The 21,855-nt window shown below is 36.6% G+C and overlaps 1 protein-coding gene across 1 annotated transcript in view; it reads left to right on the forward strand.

Annotated features, from left to right (window-relative positions):
- The window catches only part of LOC107665201 (phosphatidylethanolamine-binding protein 4-like), a 120,278-nt gene that overhangs the window by 82,048 nt on the left and 16,375 nt on the right, over nucleotides 1-21,855 (forward strand). Inside the window, exons 5-6 of the mRNA XM_016455986.1 lie at nucleotides 19,343-19,388; nucleotides 20,520-20,636. Coding sequence (XP_016311472.1) covers nucleotides 19,343-19,388; nucleotides 20,520-20,636 — 163 coding nt within the window. The remainder of the gene's footprint in view (nucleotides 1-19,342; nucleotides 19,389-20,519; nucleotides 20,637-21,855) is intronic.

The raw sequence follows: 21,855 nt of genomic DNA on the forward strand, positions 1-21,855 counted from the left end.
GGCTTGAGGAAGTGACGTCGCCTGCGTCTGCGCAGTGCGACCTGATGCAGCCCCTGAAGTGAGACACAGGAAACAGAAATACTGAAAATAATAATAATAACGCGACTAAACAAGACGAAATAACGTTATAACATTTTGTTTCGTCTCGTTTTGGTCAACGAAAATGAAGAGACATTTTAGCATAGTTTTTATTTTGTAAACCACATTTAGTCTCATTTTTATTCGTCAACAATATTGCATTATACATTTAATTAGTCATCGTCACATTACCAGCATTTACGTTGCGTCTCGTCTCATTTTCGTCACATGATAAAGGTTCGTTGACGACGATATTTAGTCATAGTTTTTGTTGACGAAAGCAACACTACTTGTAACACTCCAAAGAGAAAGGAAAAATTGAAATCGCATCATATGACCCCTTTAAATAAACCCTATCAAATTAATAATTATATATTATTTTAAATAATTACATATTATTTAAAAAATATATGTTTTTGTATGTATTTAAATATATTTAAAAAGGGCTATATATATAATTTTCAAATGATTTGACATATAAATACAGAGTTCTGGCATGAAACTCTAGATGGCGCAGTCCGATAGGTCTAACTCAATCTGACCTATGCAGGAGCGAATATTAAGCATATTAGCAGCAGCATTTAGCATCTGTGTTTATACAGCTGGAGCAAATGCAGTTTAGAGCATATGTAATCGCTCTGAGGACACGCCAGTAGTAACGGACATGAAACGGGTTAAATGAAAAAAGCATTTTTGTGTATGCATTTCAACGGGGGTTCGCCATATACATCGGCGATTATGCCAGTGTTCACGGTCGTTATTTCTAAGGTCAATGTTTTCATTGTAATGAGTGTGTGGTTTATTTCAGCTGCACGCAGCGTCAGAAGCATGCGCTATTGCAGTCATATCAATGACAGTGTTGCGGGAGACGCTGAAGATCACTATCTACGGCTGTAACAGTTAGTTCCGAGTGAAATGCATTATGGGTAGTGTAGTTCGGAGAAATGCGCTTGTGCAAAGTGTGCTCTCGCTGTGCCATGTAATTCAGAAAACGGAGAAAGAACATTTATATTCTGCTTTTATTTCAGTTCATTCAGGTCAGTCCACCCAGGGGTTTTTGTGCACTGTAACTTTGACAACTTTTATCTGCACAAGAGAGTAAAATGGCATGCATCGGCTAACTTTGTCCATCTCATCATTGCACGAACATGAATTAACAAGCTGTTACACTGCCGCTGGGACTGCTGAAGTGGAGAAAGTAACAGCAGTTATCAAATGACTAAATTATGATATTTGCTCAAGTGGGTGCTGGGGTCTTATTTATCAGATTGCAACGTATATCCATTTTGTTAATTAAACATTACACGTAGTGCGTGTCTAATTAGAGCTAAGCCAGTCAGCGTGGTAGCCCAGGCTCACATAGTCATAGCCCACTATTGTTAAGCCAGTCGGCAGTCGCAGATTGCTTCAGAAATCCTCCACCTTCCCCAGCTTCACCTGTATAGATCTGCTACAAGGTGATTCATGTATGCAATGGGGGGGTTATTTCATGTATGTTATATTTGCAGCAGCAATATTTCTTACATGCTCACAGCAGCATGTTGTGGATGCATTGGCAGTAGCAAGTCTCGGTACTTGCTCTGCCGCAGCAGCAGCAGCAGCGTAGCAGATCTATTCCGCTAAGACCAAATACATTAACATTGTCATGTACATTACCATGCCAATCACTCCGAGAGTTGTCATGACAGAAGTACATTTATATATTTTGTGTTTTTACTACCGTAACTTTAAGGCTTACGTTCCAAAAATAATAATAAAATAAAAATAGATAGATAGATAGATAGATAGATAGATACAGTATATATTATTGAATTATATACAACCCTTTTTTAATATATTTTCTATCAAAAGTTAGATGGTTTGAATTTGATAGAGTCCATCAAAGTTCCTACTTCTCTGGTGATTGAGCTGTGTAGACCCCCTCGATATAATATGCAGGTAACTTTTTCATTCATTGCATAAAACATGTAATACAGTGTGGCACTCACACTTCTGTATGTTTTCATTGTACGATTTCCATGAAAAAAGGGGGAATTAATGAAGAAACATTTTGCCCCTGTAATTACCGTCAAAACAATTATGTACTTAGTTTTCTTCCAACAAATGCATTCAGCTGCATTGTTTTGCCGCAGTGAGCCGAGCGGCTGCAAGACTAAAAACCTTTCATTCCCGCAAAGGCCGTTTTCTGGTCACCGTCAATAAAAGCATAAAAGCATTAATTTCCCACGTTCATCAAATTAGCAGCATACTCCATCTCCCAGAGGGCTGCGGGGTTCGTTAACCTCTCCGTGAAGTGCTCCTGGTTCCCCAGCAGTTTCTATAACCTCTGAGCTGCTTCTATCTCAATTATAATACAAGAATTAAACATCCACTGCGGTGATTCACTGAGTAGTGCCTCTTTACAGAGAGAGACATTGCGTGTAAAACCCAGAGTCAATCCAATTTACTCCCTAGATTGGTGTATTTTAAAAGACTGTGCGCTGTTATACAGTAGGAGTCTTGTTGAAGTGTGATATCCTAATGTCGTTTGAAGTTCTGGATGTAGTGTATCGCACCTAACGCCTCTCGAAGTCACACGTTAGTATTAGAAATGCACATTTTGCTGGAACTTTCTGCTACAGTTTATCTAAATCCACATAGTTCGTTTAATATCTAATTAATGTATTTATTGTGCCATTATGACACTTTTCCAGGTCACTCATCCTAAAGTTCATGAATAAAGAGAGGTTACTGCCGAACACAGCCCCCAAAACCTCCCACAGAGTTCGTTCTTAATGTCCTTTGAAGCTCCTTAAGACATTAAGTGACCTTGAGCTAATTAAGGATTATTACATGCCTGTTGAGTCCTCATAATAGCTTTTAATAGTGATTTAATTGCTATTCATTTTTAATTGGCTGGACCTGACCACCAAATAGCCATTTTGTTCTCTTTTCAACCTCATCCTCCCCCACACAAAGAACTAAAGTGGCTCAAGAAATTACATTTCCTCAACTTTACTATGTGTGTATAGCACTGCCCACTGTTATATTTACAATTATGGAGAGAGAACCACACTGAATATATAGCCTACATTACCTCTATGATTTGTGATTTATCTAATAAAGCATTATGCATCTCAAATTGTGCTCTATTACATATTAATGTATAATGTTTATTACATAAAGTATTTATACTGTTCACTTAAACAGTGTGTTCAGTTCAAGTCAACATAAGACTGTGTTTACAACTCATTTTACTGCTGTAATGTGACAAATTTTGAGCAAACTAAGTATATTAAGTAAGTAGGGACTTGATTTAATCTATCAGACATTGATTGGATTGTGTAATCTGGTCACTGTTTGAGAGTTTGGATTTGTTAAAAAAAAAAATAGTGGCTTTGTGTGATATTAGCTGAAATGGAAAGTAATTTGAAAAGCAGAGCAAGTTACTACTACTTTTCAAACATGTTTTCTTTGCAATAACGTTCACTAATAATAAAAAAAAAAAATGGGCCTACCCCTAATACACATACTTACAGTCTTGGCAACTTGAGAGTGTGTGCATGTGACGGAAGTAAATGTGCAAGACTCTGCCAGGTCTAAAAAATACTAAATGCACATTAAGTCCGCACTACCGCATCAGAACACTATTTAAGGCTGAACGTATCCCATCATCCATCGTGTTCAAACATTCATGTGCTTAAAATTGCAAGATTTCAAGAAAGCTTTCCAATGTAAGTTAAATTAATCAGATATTACGTATGATTTGGTAGTAAAATGTACATAGATGAGTATTTGTGTTATGTAAAACTACTTTTTATCTCTTAATTAGAAGCACCACAATTCAATTGTGTCATCTGTTAGGGGCAGATGGGACAGATAGGGACATATTACCAGATGTTTTGAAGTTTATTTTAAAGTGCAAAGTATTATAAAGTAGTAAAATAAAAATGTGTAAATAAATGTCTGTTAAGAATTTTACTATGATATAGTGTGTCCCATCAGGCAGTGGTGTTAAATACTAATTAATTATACTGTTTTTACTTGATTACTGTACATATTACTGTAAAGGGATAGTTCACCCAAAAATAAAAGCTCAAGCCATCCTAGGTGTATATGACTTTCTTCTTTCAGACAAATACAATTGGAGTTATATTAAAAAAAAATGTCCTGGCTCTTCCAAGCTGTGTAATGGCAGTGAATGGGTGTTGGTATTTTGAAGGCCAAAAAAAGTGCATCCATCCATCATAAAAAAAGTGCTCCACACGGCTCCGGGGAGTTAAGAGCCGTTCAGAGCCTTCTGAAATGAATCGATGCATTTGTGTAAGAAAAAAATATCCATATTTAAAACTTTATAATCCTTAATCTCGAGTGGTGTTCCAGCAGATGACGTAGGCGTAACGTAACCTAAGTAATTATACTGCTTTTACTTGATTACTGTATATATTACTGTAAAGGGATAGTTCACCCAAAAATGAAAATTACCTCAACGTAAGCCCAATGTAGGACAGGGTCTTGGTTCAAACCACTGGTTGTTGATTGGATGGAGGAAGATGTGAATAAGAGCTTTCAGTTAATTGTAAGAAAGGGCACGCACATTTTTTAAAAGTTTTAAAGTGCAACTTTCTGATTAAAAATTAAGAGGGCGAAAAAGTTATTTGATTAATTAGTCACAATAAGATAACATGCATTTAAAAAAAAAAACAAATAAGGTGAATTCTCATTTCATATTTCATTTAATGTTTATGGTAAATATTGCAATGGTAGCATAACTTTGTTGTCATTTTAAAAGAAAGAAAGAAGCTATGATAATTTGTCAGTTAAGCATATCCCAATTTTAATGCCTCCTCCACCAATCAGAGCTCATGTGCCTCGCTCTCTTCCTGTTAGTCAGCAAATGCTTATCGGTGTCACTCCACTGCACTCTCAGCTTCACTGTATCTCTCTTATCATCTGTGCAGGTATGACTCACACACTCACTCAGGGTTTCCCCTGCTGCCTAGGGGATGAAATGCCAGCGTGTGTGTGTGTGTGTGTGTGAAGGACAGTGTGTTGCAGGCGTGTGGGTTTGCTGTGTGTGTGTGTTTGTTTGCTGATGAAGCCGGGGGTGTGCTGGAGTGGGCAGTCGCCGTGTTCCAGGATTCCCTCCAAATGAGTCAGGCATCAGTCGCCCCCAACTCTGCCCACTCTCCACAGGGTTACCGGGAACTCGGACCGGGGGCTTCCCTCATCAGCACAATCATCTTGCTGTCTCTCCTGCAGCCATGAAACAATTCACGGATAACAACTACAAGACAGAATGAGAAGGGGCGGCTTAGAACATGATTACATAAGTGCGGATATATATTTTGCAATGTGTTCTCCATTGTTTTGTATTACATTTTAACCTCACATTTGAACACGTGCATTTCCATGTGACAGAAACAATTTTTTGCGGTTAAAAATGTGAGACGTGGGCAGTGGAATGGGGGAAAGACGCAATGTTTTTTTTTTAGAAGTTGAAATTTTTTTAACTTGAGCTATGGCTTGAGTCATTGGCTGAAAGAAATGGGAACTAATATCTCATTGGAATATATATGGGGGAAGTCGTGGCCTAATGGATAGCGAGTCGGACTCGTAACCCAAGGTTGCAGGTTCGAGTCTCGTACCGGCAGGGATTGTCTATATTGATAGTGTATATTCACTATACAGTAACTTATATTTTGAGGAAGAAAACAGTTGGAGTTTGGGAACCTTCGGGGACCTTTTGGTAAAATATGCCCATCTAGTGTGTGTTTACATTGGAAATAACAATAGAAACCTAGCGTGGTGGAATGCAAAAACACATTTTATGTGAAAAGCCCCTTAGTCTGCTGTTAGCATGGTTTAAGAACAATTTGAAAGGTCGCAAATTTTCTCAAAAATCACATATTTATCCCTCAAAATCTAAGTATCTTTTCCATTGATAGCATTTCTTTCAACAAACATCCTGTATATTTGGTATACATTTCCAATTTGAAGTACTAAGTCATTTTGCCTGCAATTCATTCTTTTTTTAACTTGATCTCCTTAGGATTTAAATGAAATTAAAAAGTAAAGTGACAATAGAATATTAACATCAAGGATCATTCTTCAAAACCAAGAATGTGTATAATTAAAAATATGTGATTTATGAGGACACAAATTTGTATAATGACATGGGTACTACACTGGTATAACAACATAAACGTGTTTTATGAGGACATTTCATCAGTCCTCAATTAAAATAGTTTTAAAAGCATACTAAGCAATGTTTTATTAAAAATGCAGAATGTTTTGTGTGAGGTGTAGATTTAGGGTAAGGGGATTGAAAATACAGTATAAAAACCATTATGTGTTTTAGTCGAGACACTTTGGATGCTATGATACGGAATATGGCAGACGCATCGCGAATGAAATGTTCTCCAAGCATTATTTTCCATAACAATATTGTGGTAGTCCAGGAATTTCTTTTGGTGAAGACATGAATACTTGGAGACAAGCAATATTGACTTTTCCATTGTTGTTAATTTGTAGTACAAGCAGGGTGTGACGGTCGGTTGGTGTGGTTTTAGTCCCGCCCCTCCTCAACTGTGATTGGTTAGCTGACTAAAAAGTAACAGTGATGAGCGTTGCATTTTACCCAAAGTTGAACATTCTTCAACTCTCGGCACTGAGAAGAAGAAAAAAAAACAACAACTTTTTCACACTACTAGCGTTTTAAAAAACATGGGGCTCCCATTGAAAAAAAACAATTGAAAAAATACGCTAGCCTCGGGAAAAACGCTTTGGCGGACACATGGCCTAAAGGTGACAATTGAACAACTGAATATTAACATCAAGGATGATCTCTATCATTTTTTTCACATCTTTCTAAAACCTCTTGACTTCTTCACAGTCTCATATGCAACTATATATCATACCTTTAAAACTCACTTCATCTTAAGCAAGTGTCAGGAACATTTTCATTATATTTATGCAGTAGATTTGGAGTTACAGTATACAAGTGTGCAACAACCATTTATTTTGTAGCAGTGTTCATATATATTTTGTAATATAACTGGCACTTGAGATGAAGAGATCGAGGCTGGTGAGGCTTCAAGAGAGCCTAATTAGCATTTATTGAATTTTCACAGTCATAATCCTCCCCCACCTCATTGGCTTCTTTACCAGTAACTGGTTCTCAGTGTTCTTATTGCTCAGGATCCCGAAAAGAGTCCAAGCATATCCTGCCTCCTTCAGTTAGGTAATGTTTTGGCATTTAGATTAAACTTAATCTTGCTCAAATGGGTCATGGGTGATTGTTTCTTTAGCTAGTGGTGTGAGTAATAAAGTACCTTTTGGGTTAATAACGAGACTCACTCAAGCCTGGCCTGCAGAGATGTGTGTGGGTTTTGGGAAGTGTCAAGCAGTCCAGTGCTTGGTGTTCTCACTTAAAAAGCTCACGTCATAAAAAGGACTGTTTGTATTAGCAAACTCATCTTATTAACCACACTAATTGACTTTTATCTGGCCTTTATTAACCCTCTGAATGACTTGTTTGGTGAATTAATTTAGCTGAGGGTCAATGGAGCAAAGACTCCCTCAAGTAGCCGCCGCCCAAACACGACCGTCTTGGAGTCTTTCTGTTACGATCACTGATACAGTACATTGGCTTAAGTGGTTTGTTGAGAATTTTCTTTATGCTTTACTATAATTAACTATTGGGGCAGACTCTGAGCATGTGCGTACACACTAGGCTGCAGCTCTGACTATTCATTAATTTGATAAATAGTTATTTTAATTTAATTAACAATAAATTGGATTTAATTCTACTTCATTTTTATTTATTTTAAGTATTTTTAGTTCATTTTTAGTTATTTTCACTATAAAATTAATGTCAAGCTGTGGTTCATATGCAGTCCTCACTTTTTCTCCATTATCATTTCCTATACCCTCTCTACTATTTATATTAATAATATGGCCATATATTTGTTGGTGACTTTGGACACTTTTAAAAATAAAAAGTATAAAAGTTATCATTTTGTTGCGGGGCGAATGAGACGAGAGGTGTATGGATCCATATGGATCCATATGCAAAGCTTTATTCTTAAACATGGTCATGAAACAGGCAAGGTTCTGACAATGGCAAACAGGTATTTAGAGGGCAAGACAGAAGAGTGATCCAATAAACAGGCGTAGGTCGATCAACGGCGAACATTATCCAGAGGGCTTGACAAGAGGGGTAATCTGATAACACGAGCAGTAGTCCAGGCAAGGTGCAAACATAGTCCAAACGACAAGACGAGATAAATCCAAGACAGGCAGATAATCAGGTAACGGGCAATCACAAGACAAGACTTGACTCTAAACTATGAACTGAGACTAGAACTAGAAACTAGACAAATCTTCAGATAGGAAACTGGCTCCGTAAAGTGCTACCACTAGGAGAGCGATAAACGCAAACAATACTCGGCCGTGAGGAAGAGGAAGTCCATGGCTTATGTAGGGTGTTTGATTGGTTGCAGCTGTGTATGTAATCAGTGCAAGGGATGATGGGAAATGTAGTCCGGGGTGACATGCAACAGTTTGTGTAGTGTGAGAGTCAATGTAACTGGAAAGCAACATCTGGTGGCGAGCAGACAGAAAACCACGAACCAGATTCGTGACACATTTATTGTGATAAAAAAAAAATGAATTAAACATACCACGGTTTGGCAAAGTTTCGGTACAGCAGGGAGAAAAAAAAACTAAACATAAAATTGCTTTGTTTTATTAACCAGTGGTTTACTAAACAAATTGCTCTTTCTTTAAATAATTTTATTATGATTAAAATTTGCCTAGGTATAAAAATCTACCTCAGCCTATGCTCTAAACTATAAGGAGCCCTTTTACATTACTGTAAGGTATAAGATTAAATAATTATGACATCACTAACAGGTAAAGTAAAATGTAAAGAGTATCTAGTCTAATACTTCGCAAAATGCTCTTCTCTAGACTTCATTTCTCTAGTGAACTAACGAGCTGTGGACACTGATGACTTGCCTGAGGTAAATAAAATGCTACGTGACATTTTGTTTACAAGCTGTTTAATTGACATCTTTCTGCATTTGAAACACTGATTGAGTGATTACATGAGGCATGAGATGTTCATTCATGCTTATTTTGTGTTAAAACTAGGAGTAAAGAGGAAGGGATGATCACGCTCAATCGCGCTCCGCGGTGACCTTTAAACTGAAGCGAGCGTCAAAATGGCATTTATTGTTTGAATTTCCTGAAAAAAAAACCTGACAATTTGAAAGATGAGATTTTGTTTCTTGTTAAAAGTAACAATATATACAACTGGAAGTTTCCAATGAAGTTCCACTCATGCAGTGGTTAAAACAATGCTGTATTTGTTCGGTACAAATGCGTACCAAAATTTTCGGTATGAATAAACGTGTACCATGACACTGTTTTTTTTTTTTTAGTTTGTAAGGCTGTTACAATAAATGATACCTTTTCATACTTTTTTATTTTTGTTGTTTTATTGGGTTTTTTGTTGTTGTTGTTGTTGTTTTGAAAATTAAAAATTAAACTAGATACTAATACTCAGCAACACCACAATAAATGGATCAAAAGAGAAACATCACTAGATAGACAAAGGTAGACAAAGAATTCTATTTCAAGTAAATGCTGTTGTTTTGAACATTCTGTTCATCAAAGAATCCTGGGGGAAAACGTGTCACAGTTTCCACAAAAATATGAAGCAGCACTACTGTTTTCAACACTGATAAATGCAATAAGAAATGCTTCTTGAGCATCAAATCAGCATAGAATGATTTCTGAAGGATCATGTGACACTGAAGACTGGAGTAATGATACTGAAAATTCAGCTTTACATCGCAGGAATTAATTACTTTAAAAAAAATTCAATTAGAAAGCAGGCCACTATATTAGGGCTGAAAAGAACACAAGGAAGAAATCCTTAAAGGGATAGTTTACCCACATTTACTCACTCTCAAGTCATCCAAAACTCTATGAATTTCAAAAGAAGATATTTTGAAGAATGTTGGTAACCAAAGAGTTTTGGTTCCCATTGAGTTCCATTTTATTTTTTGTCCATGTGGAAGTCTATAGTAGCTAAAACTATTTGGTTCTCAACATTCTTCAAAATATAATCTTTTGTGTTCCACAGAAAAAAAGACAGTCATACAGGTTTAGAATGACATGCGGGTGAGTAAATGATGACAGAATTGTCATTTTTTTGGTGAACCATCCCTTGCTTACAGTTTGAAAATGTTTAAAATTCTTTTAAATTGCCCACCAGTTTTGCCCAGTGAATTCTTCATTTGCATTTAAAATCTAGCTGAATGAAATCTGCTAAATAAATGTGCTCGAATGGATTTAAGAGTTGTAATTTATAAGGCCAGTGAGGTGAGTAATGAGATAATGGCGGTAATGAATATCGCTATGGTAACTGTTGCGGTCTGGGTTCGGGAGGTCACGTGGTCGGGTTGCGAGTGGATGAAGACACCGGGTGAGTTAATTTAGAGACGCGGAGAGTTAGTGGAGCATAAGATCATAGTGAACTGTTTCACAGCGCACACTTGGGCCCGAAACGGCACTCATTTCAATTACCGCTCCAGGTTCAGCCTTTGTTTAATACAACCGCATTGAAAATATAACGATTTAAAGCACGCAGACTTTGGAAGGCATCGCACTGGAACGGTTTCCTTGCCAAGATAACATCTTTGACAAAAGCCAGATAATCCTCTAATAAACCCAACAAAAAGGAGATGTAAGCTATTTACCAGCACAACGCTGCGATGCCGCTAACCTTTTAAGAACTGAATTAAATGCATGCCAGAAATATTCTAACAGCATGCGCTGGGATTATGTAATTTAATCACATGACCTACATCTAAGAGTGACTCTACAACAAAAGCCAAACGTTAAATCCGGATGAATGGGAGAATGGCGGCTCTTTGAAATAGATTAAATGTTGAGGCACAATGACAAGAAAACGACAGTCAAAAGGAGATAAGAAAATGTCAGAGGGTTTTTAGGCACGAGTGAGGGAGAGCGGGGCGTTTAGGAAGAGGAAGGGCTGGATTTGGAGAGAGAGAGAGAGAGAGAGAGAGAGAGAGGGAGTGTGAGGACGAGAGGGGGAGGGGAGCGGGCTCATGGTGAAGGTCCAGTATCAGAAATAGAGCTGTGAACACCATCTGCCATTCTCTCTCTCTCTCAGTCTCTCTCTCCCGTCTGTTACGCTGTTGCCCCAGCAGGACCTCTTCTCTCTCGCTGCTCAAGAACTGAACAGGAGACTCGCTGTTCTCGGGTGAATCGCACCAAACCTGTCGAGAACATATCAGGGTCATATTTCACCCCTAAAAAAAAAGAAATAAGAAATTATGTTTTGCTCAGTGAAACTGAAGTCTGTTTTATGAGCAACAAAAATGAAACGCTTTAAGGGCCCTATTTTAACGATCTAAGCGCATGGTCTAAAGCGCAGGTATACTTAAGGCGTGTCCGAATCCACTTTTGTTAGTTTAACGACGTGAAAATAGTCGGCGCACCCGGGCGCATGGTCTAAACGGGTTGTGCCTATTCTCTTAATGAGTAATGGGAGTTTTTTGGGCGTAACGTGCAATAAACCAATCAGAGTCCCATCTCCCATCCCCTTTAAGAGCCAGTTGCGCTCGCGCCATGGCGGTGTCGCTATTTACATGGCGGAATGTAATTTTTCATTTTTAAAAATGTTTGTGTGCTGCTGCGCGTCCCTATGTGTGTAATAAGCAAAGTGTACGCACGTTGTGCACCCACCTATAGGCGCATATTACTAACACGCTCTTTAAATAACAAAGAAAAAATATTGCGCCAGACTTTTGACCAGGTTTGAGTTGGTCTATGGCGCAGTCTATTTTCAGTTCCTCAAAATAGCAACGCGCCAACAATGCGCTTGAACACCCCTCTTTTTTAGACCAGCACGCCCATGGGCGCACAAATGGGCGCAAATGCATTTACTATTTAAACAACTCGGCGCAGGGTGGAAAAATGAGAACTGCGTCGGGCTGAAACTAGCAAAAAACACTTGCACCTTGTGCCACATTGCGCCGGGTGTATGATAGAGCCCTAATTGTGAATTACGGGGGGTTGGTGGGGTCTAAGTCTAGTTAAAGCTTAAAATCTCACAAGTAAGTACAAACAAAAAGTTTAGGGGATTTAAAAAAAAAAACATGTTCAGAATCAGCTTTAATCCTGTGATTTCATAAAGAAAGTTTCAACAGTGCTTTCAAGTGTTTTAGGAATCATAAAAGTTGTAAGACAAGTTATAAAGTAAGTACAGATTTGCACGCTTGTGAACAGAGGTCACAATATAATCAATTATACACATTTAAGCATCTCAAGTTTTTTAAAATAGTTTAAACTAAGGTAGTTTATAATATAATATAATACAATATAATATAATAAAATATAATACAATATAATATAATATAATATATGTAGGTTACACTTATTTTAAGGTGTCCTTGTTACTGTGTGATTATACATTTACATACTGAGTATTATTAATTAACTACATGTACTTGTTATAGGGTTTGGTGCATGTAATTATGCTTATTTTATAGTTATTACTGTGATGAAGTGTTACCTATATCTATTACAGATTATATGTATTACCTTTAGAATTGAATTTCATTTTTAACATATTTAAATATGAGACATGAATATTTTTACAATTGAGACATGAATATTCTTACAATTGAAAGAGGGAATGTGATAGAGGGATGTACTGAGCACACTAATAAGACAAATGAAGCATCATCTCGTCAATATATTTTATACCAGGCCAGTCTATGGCCCTGGTATAAAATACTTATCCAAGCTAAGTGCATGAGGAAACACACAAGCAGCATATCAACAATATTAGTCAACTTCAACATCAGTCTCAGGGAGCTGCTTTGTTCCTCAATTGATAGTGGAAAACAGTTCAGAGAAACGCTTGCTGTCTGTGTAACTTTATGGACAGGAATGTGCACTTAAACAGCTGTTATCTCTTGAACATTTTCCAGTAGTGCCAGATTACATCTCACTCATCTGCCTGCTGGATCATAACACAAGCAATTATTAAGTAAGTAGTCAAACAGGCTAACATTCATTATGTAAAACATGTCCAGAAATGGTTAGCTAGCTGGTTTCAGCAGGTGTGATTTCTGAGCTGAATCAGGACGAGACCGAGAATAGGAACAGATTTAGAGTTACTGAAGACTGAAACTCGGTGCATATTAAAAGACTGCTGATTTCTGTCAATGTGCACTTTGCACAAGCAGTCATTGATTACAAGATTATTCTCCTCCCCAACAGTAGTTTTAAGTTCAAATGTCATTCTCACAGCAGCCCAGAACCACTGGAAAACCTCTCGCACCCTTCAAAAGGAGCAGTTCACTCAAGCTCTGAACTGTTCCTCCAGTAACCGTGCATGAGGGAAAGGTTTTGAGGAACTTGGTGTTCAGTAGAACAGATTGGAACAGAATACTGGACAAGTTTACTGTTACGGCAAGTTTGTTAGAGATCCTAGAAAAACGGTCATTTAGAGGCTCCAGCTTGCTGAGGCCGAGGCATAATAAATCTCCAAACCCCCTTGAGATCTGGTGGGTGCGTTGCCTTGTGTTTTAGAGCAGCATCTTGTGAATCTGAATTTCCTGTAGGACCTGCTAGATCTCAGTACCAAAAATCTTGAGTGGCAGTTTAACACTAGAGGTGCTGAACAATTCGCTAACACTAATGAATAAACTGTGCTATGTAACTCACAAGGTAAAGTGTGATTAGTATGTTTATTGTTTTAAATGATTGTGGATGTTTTATGGATGATAGGGCAAGAATCTTTCATAGTTTCTTCAAAATATGTAAAGTAATAATACAATTATTATTATTATTATTATTATTAACCTAAAAATAATAATTGTAAAACTGTTTATTATGATGCTCAGAGACTGTATTGATCTGTAACATTAAATCTGTTATAATACTTCAGTGTAATGAATATGTAAAAATAAATAATAATAATATTAATATTATTACCAACAAAAAAAATATTTATTTTAAAATGGTTTGTTATTTGCAATTTATCACAATGCTTACGTGCTGTTTTGATCTGTAAATCTAGTCAAATATATATTTATAATTATATTCATTTATTAAATATAATTTTCAGATTCCACATTTTATTTGTCACACACAACTGCATGAAACGCTTGCAATGCTTTTTTGAGTCTTCTCACATATAGAGGAATAAAAGAATGACAGAAAATAATCTTCACAAGGATATAAGGATATAAATTATATAAATTAACATAAATCAGAAATAGAATTTGCAAAACAAAAACTAAAAAACGAATACAACTATGAATAAATATGTATTAATACTAATGCAAATAATCAATATTAATTCATTTATTTATATATATATATATATATATATATAAGGATCAGTATAAGTTCTGTATACAAATTATCATATCATATATCATATCATATCATAATAAATGTATTCTGCACCAGGAATTCATGTATCAATGAGCCTACCATAAACTTTAAGGCTGATAAGCTGCCAAAGCATCATTCTCATAAGAAAACCAGCACTGGAGTGTTTATTCCCATTATCTTTAAAGGCATTTCTTGCTTTAGATGTGAGCTGCATACATGATGGATGGAGATGAGGCTGAGATCTGATCAGATGCACAATCAATCTGGTTGCTTTCATTTCAATGCTTTGTGAGATGTTGTCTCAATTCATTCTGAGAAACAGTGAATATTTCCTTTGTTCAACTGAAAGTGTAACTGAAGCCAGTGATATTGAAAAAAAAACCTTCCTCCACTGAACCGCGCCAGCAGGAATGAATAGAGGCCAACTTTGGCAATATCAGACTTTCAGAACATGGATTTAATGCCACTGACTGTTGCCCTCTCCATTTGAATAAAAACCCTCTTCTCAACCGGGTTTACAACCTGTGAACCACATGCTAGCCACAGTGAAAGCAGAACAGAGGATCGGGAGTAAGACGGCTGCCCCAGTGCCCCGCTTCTCGCTGAATATATGTGTGCATAACCCTTTTTGTTCACAAGCTGGTAATGTGCTTTTATGTTGCTTAGCTGTGGAGAATTTTAAGAGCCCTCAAAGATGGCCACGTGACTCTGAAAAACACTTACTGACTGAAGTAGAGCCGCTGTTTACCGATTTGTTAAGTCATCAGCTTTATTCAGAATGGCTGTTATTTTGATTCAGAATCACTATTATTTTGAGGATGCGTTTACGCTCGTGTTTGTGTAGGGTTGTTGTCTTGTGTTCTCTGCGTCAACTCTTCTCTGTATGAATGGCTTTTATTTGAAACATTCACACACTGCCACTGGATTCACATTATAGTTTCATTCCAGATCAAATGTGTATCCTATTAATTGAATCTTCCCCCGTGTATCAATACTTTAAAAGTAAGACAATAGATGCGAAACCTTTGTTTTTTCATGCACAGATTTTGGCTTATTTTGCTTATACATAACTTGTCTGTTTTCTGACTACCGGAAAGAAAACCTTCAAAATACACATACAAGGTGCTTGTTTTATTACACTTTACCTATTTGCATCTTTAGGTTTCAGTTACAGTACAAATCTTTAGAGACAATTTTCTCAAAATGATTATATACACTGAACAAAATTATAAACGCAACACTTTTGTTTTTGCCCCCATTTTTCATGAGCTGAACTCCATAAAACATGGTGTGTGTGTGTGTGTGTGTGTGTCTGTCTCTGTCTGTCTGTCTGTCTGTCTGTGTGTGTGTCTGTGTCTGTGTGTGTGTAAATATATGCTGAAAATGTATTTTCTATGACCATATTTTCTGATTTGTGGAGTGATAAAAAAAAAGTTAGAAATCATTATTAAAAGTTATCCAAAATCCCCTGTGTAAAAACCTTTAATATGTCAACAGAATGAAACAAGAAGTTTGAACATGGCTTTATCTAATATTCAGATTTCTGTTCTGGAAAATTATGCAAATTATTTTGTGTTTAATTAGACAATGCCTCATTTGCATGATTAAGGATAACATCTCAGAAAACTTGTAATACAAACATATCTCTTAATGTACTGTGATTAATCAACCGTGGAAGTATGATGATTTCTGTAGTCTATATTCACCTCTAGTGCCTTGTCTTGAAATAAATAAATAGCATAATTGTCATAATTCGTTCATCTGCATACTCGCAAACCTGTATGACTTACTTTTTCTCTGGAACACAAAATGAAAAAAAAAAGTACGAATATTCTGGTTGTTGATTTCTATATAATGAAAGTGAATGGGGACTGAAGTGGTCTGAAATGATAAAAAAAAAAAAAAAAGCACCAAAAGTGATTTGACTACCTTGAAATATCAGTACTGTAGTGTCAAATCGACCACGTTTTGGATACTTATATGCTGCATTTTTGTTCTCATTTGCTTTTATTACATGGAAAAAAAGCAGCTAGGACATTCTTCAAATATTCACTTTTTCTGTTTCACATAAGAAAAAGATTCATATATGTTTGTAATGACGTGGGTGCTCAAATGACAGAATTTTTACCCTGTCTAGTCCTTGGAGCATTCAAGTTTGTCATATTTTGTTGAAGAAAAGTCCAATCTAAGCTGTCAACATTTGATGAAAATTGACAGTAGAGTTGATCTGAATTCCTCAATAAACATTGACTACATTCACTCAAATTGTCTGCATTTGCAGTTCCTCCTACATCACGTCTCTCAGTGCATGCTGGTCCTCCAGGCGTAAATGTCATGAAAAATACTCTTTTCCCTCCCACTGCACTGGTGTGCGGCTCAAGCGGGTCAAGCACATTCTGGGTCCCATTTCAGAGTCTCAAACATCCCCAGAGATTGTGCTCTTCGAGCGTTATAATGCAACAGGTTTTTAATGATGTTTGGCATCCTAAAATGGCTTTACGTGCTAGTAATGTAGTATTTTGCCATCTGTGTGCAATATGCCCATCAGTTCACTGATGTTTAATAATTCTATGCTTGTTGCGAAGTGTGATTATCACTCTGCCCAAAATATATCAGCACAAAGAGCGTTAATTTTCTGTAACGGGGCGAGTGAGAATATTTGAAGCAGACCAAGTGGGAAAGCAAAACGAGCACTTCACCCTCCCAGCACTGTTGATGACCTGTTGCCATGACGACGGAGCTCAAGAACAGCGGCAGCGCTACTCTTCGGGATTTCTAAATAAAGCCGCTTCTTGCTTTGAATCTAATTGTTGCAAATGAAGCAAAGTGACTTTGTGAAGTTCATTGTCTTTGGCAGTGTTTTTTGCACCGTGTCTCATTTCCTGAAGGTCACTATGCAGCATGTCACCTTACACGTGCTGCATAGTGACCTTCATTTGCATTCATAACTAGATGCAATATATATACAACTCATATTTATGTTCAGATGTAGTTAGATGTAGTATAAGTGTATGTGTGTGTGTATATATCAGTGCTACTTCAGTACCGACATATTATAATTATTATTATACAGTATTATTTTTTTATTACTAGAATTAGTCTTTATTTTTAGATTTTCATTTTAAGTTTTAGTAATTTTTTGCTTGTTTTTTTGTCATTTTTATTTCTACATTTTTTTTTTTATCTCCATTAATTTTTTTATTGTTTTTATTGGAATTCTCATAAATTTTTTTAAATATATTTTATATATAAATATAATAAATATATATGTATTTTATTTTCAGTTAACATTTTTTTTTTTCTAGTAACAATTTTTTTGAATGGTTTTATATTTAGTTACCTGTAATAACCCTGGTTTGCACTACATCTGTCATACTATCCTTAAAGCTCGAGATGTAATTGCTCTCGGTTCATTTGTGGACTCTATAATTATGTGATGTCATTTTATATATTTATGTAAGTATTTTTATGATGTATATATCTATTTGCTGCTTTTCTTGGCCAAGTTTTTCTCGTAAGAGATATTTAAAGTCAACATAATATAAAAATTGATGCGGTTTACTTTATCAAAACGCATGTCTGGTCTCACTGTGCATGAATCATTAGTGCATGTTATTACAGCATGCAGGGAAAGAAGTGTTCATAATCTTTGATCAAACTATAATAACTTACTCTGAGTAAACCTGGAATTACCTGTCATATAGACACCACTTTACCATCCAGTCCATTGATAAAATCTAGTATATCCTACTTTTTTCTGTTAGTTTTTTTTTACATGTAAATGTCAAAATACAGAAGTAAATTGCATTGACATTAAATCTTAATGAGCCAAACTTTGTTAAATAGAGTTTTAAAAGCATAAATATAATTTCTGACTAATCTTTTACTGTATGTTATTCACATGAGACACCTGAAGCACCTAAACTTTTTATGTTTGCTTTTTAAAAAAAAAATACTATTTCATAATGTTTAATTAATTGGCCCACATTAATGAATTACGATGTGAAATGACAGCAGAAAAGCACAGTGTTACACCCAATTTATGGCATCCCTGACCCGCCTGAAGTAAAAGGTGAGCCCTGTCTCTGCAGTTCCTCCATAATCCTGGAGGGGGGCGATAGAGAGCAGTGCGTTTCAATGACAGGGTCTGCTTGATTGACAATAACAGACTGCTGACACTCTGACAAACCATGCTAGGCATTTATCAGCGGGGACTTCCCATTTAAAATAGGTTTTGAGCACATTCTCAGTATTTTCCATCGTGCTTCCTTATCTTTTTATAGCTTTTATAGCTTCTATCTGAAGCATAGCAATCTAAACTACAGTAATCTACAGCCTCGGCACAGAGGAATCACATACATTAGGCAAACATTCCAGTGCGCTATTTACAGTGAAAACTGCGCGGCTTGAGGATATGGGTTGAAACACGACAAATATAGGAGAGCCCTTTGGGGGAGGAGAAAAAACTCAACTCATAGAAAGCTCAGCGTGAATCTCTGTTCCTAGGCAACGGAAACTTAATATACAATTAATAATATGGGAATTTGCTATTCTGAAATCCAATCACTCACTTAATTTGCCTGGGAATTGGCTTTGTCTGAGGATATTAAATACGGCGGATCCCGTCATCGACACCTTTAAGCCGGGTGAGGTGAGGCTCCTGGAGGGTCTGAGCCGCAGTTAAGCTGTGTGGCCCTCGGTGATGAATGAAGGAGAAAATCACAACATGTCCCCGGGCTCTCATTGTTTTCTTTCAGAAGCAATGAACATGAGACAATGGTGCATGTACAGCAGTGTCTACTTTATAAGCACTCTGTTTGTCTCATGTGTCTTTCTGCAGGGGGAAGCACTACAGAGAGGAGACGTCAGCGCTGTTGAACTATCCGGTGAGTGTTTCTTCTGCGTAAATATGCACATTTGGAGTTAATCTAACCTCTGATCTTAAATATTAAACTTGGGATCTTTTAGTATTGTGTAGCCAGACCTTTGACTAGATGGCAAAAAGTCAGATCCACTATGCAGCACTTTCTGGCCAAGAACCGCCCACTCAGACAGAGACCGTCTGACTGACATATTAAGTGACCAATCACAGTTTGTTTTGAGTTTGCATACCATTTAGGGGCGGGATTAGCAGTAATCCATCATTCAACAATAATAGACTGATAAAAGTAAAAAAAGTTGTCAGATGTGTTTTGATCAGAATTTCTATCTTTTTTTTTTCTTTTTTTTTTTAAAGAAATTAATACTAACTTTTATTCAGTAAAGATGCATTAAATGTATCAAAAGTAACAGTAAAGACTTTTACATTGTTATAAAATATTTCTTTTTCAAATAAAGTTGGACTTTCTGTTCACCAAAATATCCTGAGAGGAAAAAAAAAAATGAAATGTTTCCAAATCAGCATATTTTGATTTCTGAAGGATCATGTGACTGGATTAATGATGCTGAAAATTCAGCTTTGCATCACAGGAATAAAATACATTTTTAAAATATATTCAAATAGAAACGTTATTTTGAATTGTAATAATATTTCACAATATAACTGTTTTTACTGTATTTTTGATCAAATAAATGCAGCCTTGGTAAGCATAAGAGAAATGTGATGCCTCTAAACTTTGGCAAATCCTGCAATTATTTCCTATTTAAAAGTGCTTGTTGTATCAACCTGGTACTTTGTTTTCTGGGTGGATTAATTAAAAGCCTATTTGCCCTTAATCCCTAATGTTGTGTAAAACCACCCAATCAGATTAAAGTATACAGAATAAATGTGACGTGTGCATCAGATGAGCAGTGAGCAGACTTTGGGCGTCCGTCTGAGAGGTGTGCCATCTGAGGCTGGGTGGGTGTGCTCTAGTAACCACCCAAAAAACACCCTACTGCAGCATGTGGTGGACAAGCAGTCTTCAGTCTATTTTTCTGTGACATAAAACATTTGAAAATAGATTCCAGTAGGTGACAATTAAATGAATACTCTGTAGGAGCTCTAAAAGGGATTTGTGCTTGTTCTTTGTCTTTAGCATACACCCGTCCCACTCCACCCCAAGGCACTGGACTCCACCGCTACCAGTTCCTTATATTTGAGCAGCCTGAAGGCCAGAGCCTGTCCCTCAGCCCACAGGAGAACATCTCACGGGGTAATCACACACACACACACACACACTGGGGTTATGCATTTTAAAGTGATAGTTCACCCAAAAAGTATGGGGTCATTTACTCACCCTCAAGTCATTCAGACCTTCACTTATATAGTAATACACAAAAATGATGTCCGAATTTTATGGTGCTTTTTTTGGAGCTTGACAGCCAGATGACTTCATTTTATGGAAAGTACAGTAGCAGCATGAACATTGTGCTAAATTTCTGCTTTGTGTTCAGAAGAAAAAAAAAGTTCACATAGGTTTAGATTTTTGGGTGAACTATCCCTTTAACACTTGAAATACATGTCTAAAAAACACACACACACTTGCATACTGTGTGGCCACCTATTTTTGATTTTCCTGAAAATATCGGTCTTGCCATTCAGCATAGCTTGTAATTAACATCTCGACATGAAATGACAAATACCGCAGAGCAAGACATTGACATTTCCCTCTAATTTATATTTTATGTAATTGCTCTGTAATTTAACATTTATATTTGAATGATTGATCGCATAAAAGAGGTGAAGTGCCAATAATACTGAAGACTAAATACAAACACTAATATATTCTTACCTGTTACATTTCTGCACATCACAGACTATTATTATTATATGTATCATACTGCTTTTCACAAAGAAAAAAATCACACTTCACACACTTACAGAGACTGTGACCTGCTTTCATGACTGACATAATCGAGTGATTCTTCTCTTGTTATACGGTACATGATGACCATATCCTGATGACAGCAAACATCTCGCTACAAAAACAGCAAATTACATTAAGTCGCATTTGTCCAATGACACTATTTGTCACATTCAGTACTTGTACCAGCCACTACTTGAACTAGTTTTCTTTATTGCTAATTAAGCTTTTCCATTGGTCTCTGTACCTACTGAAAGGTTCTGTGGTTTCAGCTGTCTATGTGGCTTCCTGTACAGATGGCCTTATGAATTATAGGAAGTGTTTGATCTTTGAGGGCCAAGACAGTTTCCAAAGCTTATCGGACTTAAGTGAGTCAATTTAATCAGGGAAATGTAAATGCATTTGGTGTGTCTGCTTTAGGAACTGTGTTACAGTGTGTATCCAGCACAATACACCTGCCCTTCCACTTCTGCCATGATGGATGGATGGATGGATGGAAGGATGGAAGGATGAATGGATGGAAGGATGGATAGATGGATGGAAGGATAGAAAGATGGATGGAAGGATG

Source organism: Sinocyclocheilus anshuiensis, unplaced genomic scaffold (genome assembly GCF_001515605.1).
Source record: "Sinocyclocheilus anshuiensis isolate Anshui unplaced genomic scaffold, SAMN03320099.WGS_v1.1 scaffold691, whole genome shotgun sequence".
Lineage (NCBI taxonomy): Eukaryota > Metazoa > Chordata > Actinopteri > Cypriniformes > Cyprinidae > Sinocyclocheilus > Sinocyclocheilus anshuiensis.